At 41.7% G+C, this 2570-nt stretch overlaps 1 protein-coding gene across 1 annotated transcript; it reads right to left on the bottom strand.

The window, feature by feature from the left end:
• Positions 1-1949: 1949 nt before the first annotated feature.
• Positions 1950-2570, bottom strand: LOC119648944. The gene is made up of 2 exons (XM_038050860.1): positions 2419-2570; positions 1950-2360 (listed from the first exon to the last, which is right to left on the bottom strand). Exons 1-2 carry the CDS (start codon positions 2419-2421, stop codon positions 2022-2024), a joined length of 342 nt encoding a protein of 113 aa, XP_037906788.1. The 5' UTR covers positions 2422-2570; the 3' UTR covers positions 1950-2021.

Below are 2570 nucleotides of genomic sequence, written 5' to 3'. Positions count from 1 at the left end.
CTGTTTTGTTGTTTTTCAGGGGCTTTCAGTGTATCGTTCACTTCGGCCTTGCTAACCCATATGCCCTTGTGTGAGTTCTATACAGAATTCCTCCCAGTTATGGAATCCCGGAGCTTTGTTATCTTTGATACGTCCACGTGAATCTCAAATAGCTACACCCCAGCGGCATAACGCTGAGCCGCTACCTGAGGCCTACCCTCCCCCTGCTGGGAGCTGTAATTATCTTCAAGAAGAGCTGCCAGCATGTCACTTCTGGTGGTTTTTTCCCCACGTAACTTCTACATTACAACTTGGTCAGTAGTGTTGCGTGGGTTCACAATAGTCTAAAGGAGCAACTGCATGTAGCGAACTCCTTTTTCGTGTACCCTTTTTAAGCTACTTCGGAAATGGCGGCATTTTTCAGCAAACTCCTACTCCGGCTACTTTATTGTACTTTCCCCACACAGAGAGAAGGCGATCAAAAAGTCGACATTTTTATACCGGAATTAGTAGTTTAGTTCACTGCTGTAATCTGACATACTTGGTAGCATTGTATGTTTGAATTGGACGCTGACGCACCTGACCCATGTCTTCGATTTTCGCTTGCCTTATTAACGTCGTTTAGAAAAATTTCATGGTGGTTGCACCCGGTTCAATGCGCGATAAAATCCTTGTCGCAGATAAGATACTCTAGCCCTCTACCTTCAAAAAGGAAACGCATCCAACGGTGACTAATTTGATCGTTAATTTCGGAAAGGTTTCGAGTTGAATTTGGTCCTTGGCCGTCATCAGTGGCATTGCATACTCCAAAGCTCCCTGAATGAAATCGCCAGTAATTATGATGGTACCGTAGATGCGGTCGCTAATGATGTTTGCTCTTACAAAACAAACTCCCTAAATAGCCATTATTTCCCGTTAAGCTTGGCTTCCACAGGTTCATTTCATATCGTGTCCAGCCGTTCCCCCGACCCAAGTGGCGTTATTGTAATTTTGATAGAGTGGTTTTTCAGTATTCGTGGGTTTTCAGTATCCGCATTATTTAATTCTCTCTCCTGAGACGAGCGGATGAAGGGTTCATTTCCATGTAGGCAGCATATTTCCGTTTTGTCAACTTAGCTCCCATCACCATTACTATTGCCATCCTTTCAATTTTCCATTTGCCATCCCGACATTTAATCATGTTAAAATAATATTCCAAAATGATCATGTTTACTTTTCATTTCTATCTACGAAACTCCATTGCCTTTTAAATCCGAAAATTCATTCAAATATTAAAGATTTGATCTACATTTCTCTCATCGTTAATCTTTGGTTTTTTTACACATCGTTTAAGTCATGTTGCATTTTACGAAATACATTCCTAAAGCTTATTTCTGGGTAAGGCGAAATGTTGCTCAAGCTTACACTATGGTCCAACTGGTTGGCTGTCCACTGAAGGCTAGTACATGGGCGAGTGTCACTTTTAAGCAACAAGTGGATTGTAATTGAATGCTTGCAGCTTGAGCGTAAGTTACACTCATATTATTGAGGCTCGATTGAACACTGCGTTAAAACTTAATTATTATTAAGCGTATCGCGTTCAGTGTGAAATTCTATGAGGCAGCAATTTGATAGGAGGAATTCAGAATGATCGGTGGAGTTTCAATATTTGTGACAACTCATTACCTCCCCCTACCCATTATGTCATTACATTTTCATTAAACTCTTGAATGCTTTATGAAAGCATACCCTCGCATACCTTGTAATGGTTCAATTTAATTTGTGTCACCTTTATTTATCTGTGTGGTTCAGTGTCATCCTATATTGCAGGCATCTGTCTTCCCGCTCCTAGGGTATGCCGTTCGTCTAAACCTTTTCGCCACTTGCAGGAAAGCACATTTCCGCGGACTCCCTGCACTTTCTCGACCTTTCTATATTTACTTTCTAGGATTGTCCAGTAACTGCATTATAAGCGCTATTTAATAATAGAATTTTGTTTCGTATCGTTATATTCTTTATTTTTCTAAAACATTCAGTCCATTTTTACCACAGTCAGCTATGACTTAAGCACGTTTCTTCCAAAGGAGAGGAGATCCCAATCCATTAAGTCCAAGAGGCAATGAAGCTAAACCTGGAGCGGCAATGATTTGTTGACCAAGAAGTCCGGAACTAAGGCCAATTGGTGCAAGTCCAGCTGAAAGGGGGCTGATAGCTGGAGCAGCAATGACTTGAGCTCCAAGGGATGCAGAAAGAGGAGCGGCAATTCCGGTAGCAAGACCTGGAGCAAGAGTAGCACCAATGGCAGGGGCAGCCAAAACACCGCCAAGAGCTGGAGATGCGCCTAAGGATACAATACCAGCAGAGGCAGCGCCGATAAGAGCAAGACCCAAAATCAGGAATTTCTGAAAAGTAAATTAGTTTAGTAAAGGAAGAGTTCGGCGGTACATTTCAAAGTCTTACCATTTTGATAGTTTTTGCTAGTGGCTTCGTACAAAGCAGAAATGATTTGATACAGTTTTTCGCAATAACGCACTATTTATATGCAAAGTTCTGATTTCAAAATACATCGACCGGTTACCGATTTGCATATGCGGAAACCTTGAAACCAAAGG

This window comes from Hermetia illucens, chromosome 2, assembly GCF_905115235.1.
Source record: "Hermetia illucens chromosome 2, iHerIll2.2.curated.20191125, whole genome shotgun sequence".
NCBI classification, from domain to species: Eukaryota; Metazoa; Arthropoda; class Insecta; order Diptera; family Stratiomyidae; genus Hermetia; species Hermetia illucens.
Note: the sequence above shows the minus strand (reverse complement) of the source record. Positions and strands in the feature narration are given on the sequence as shown.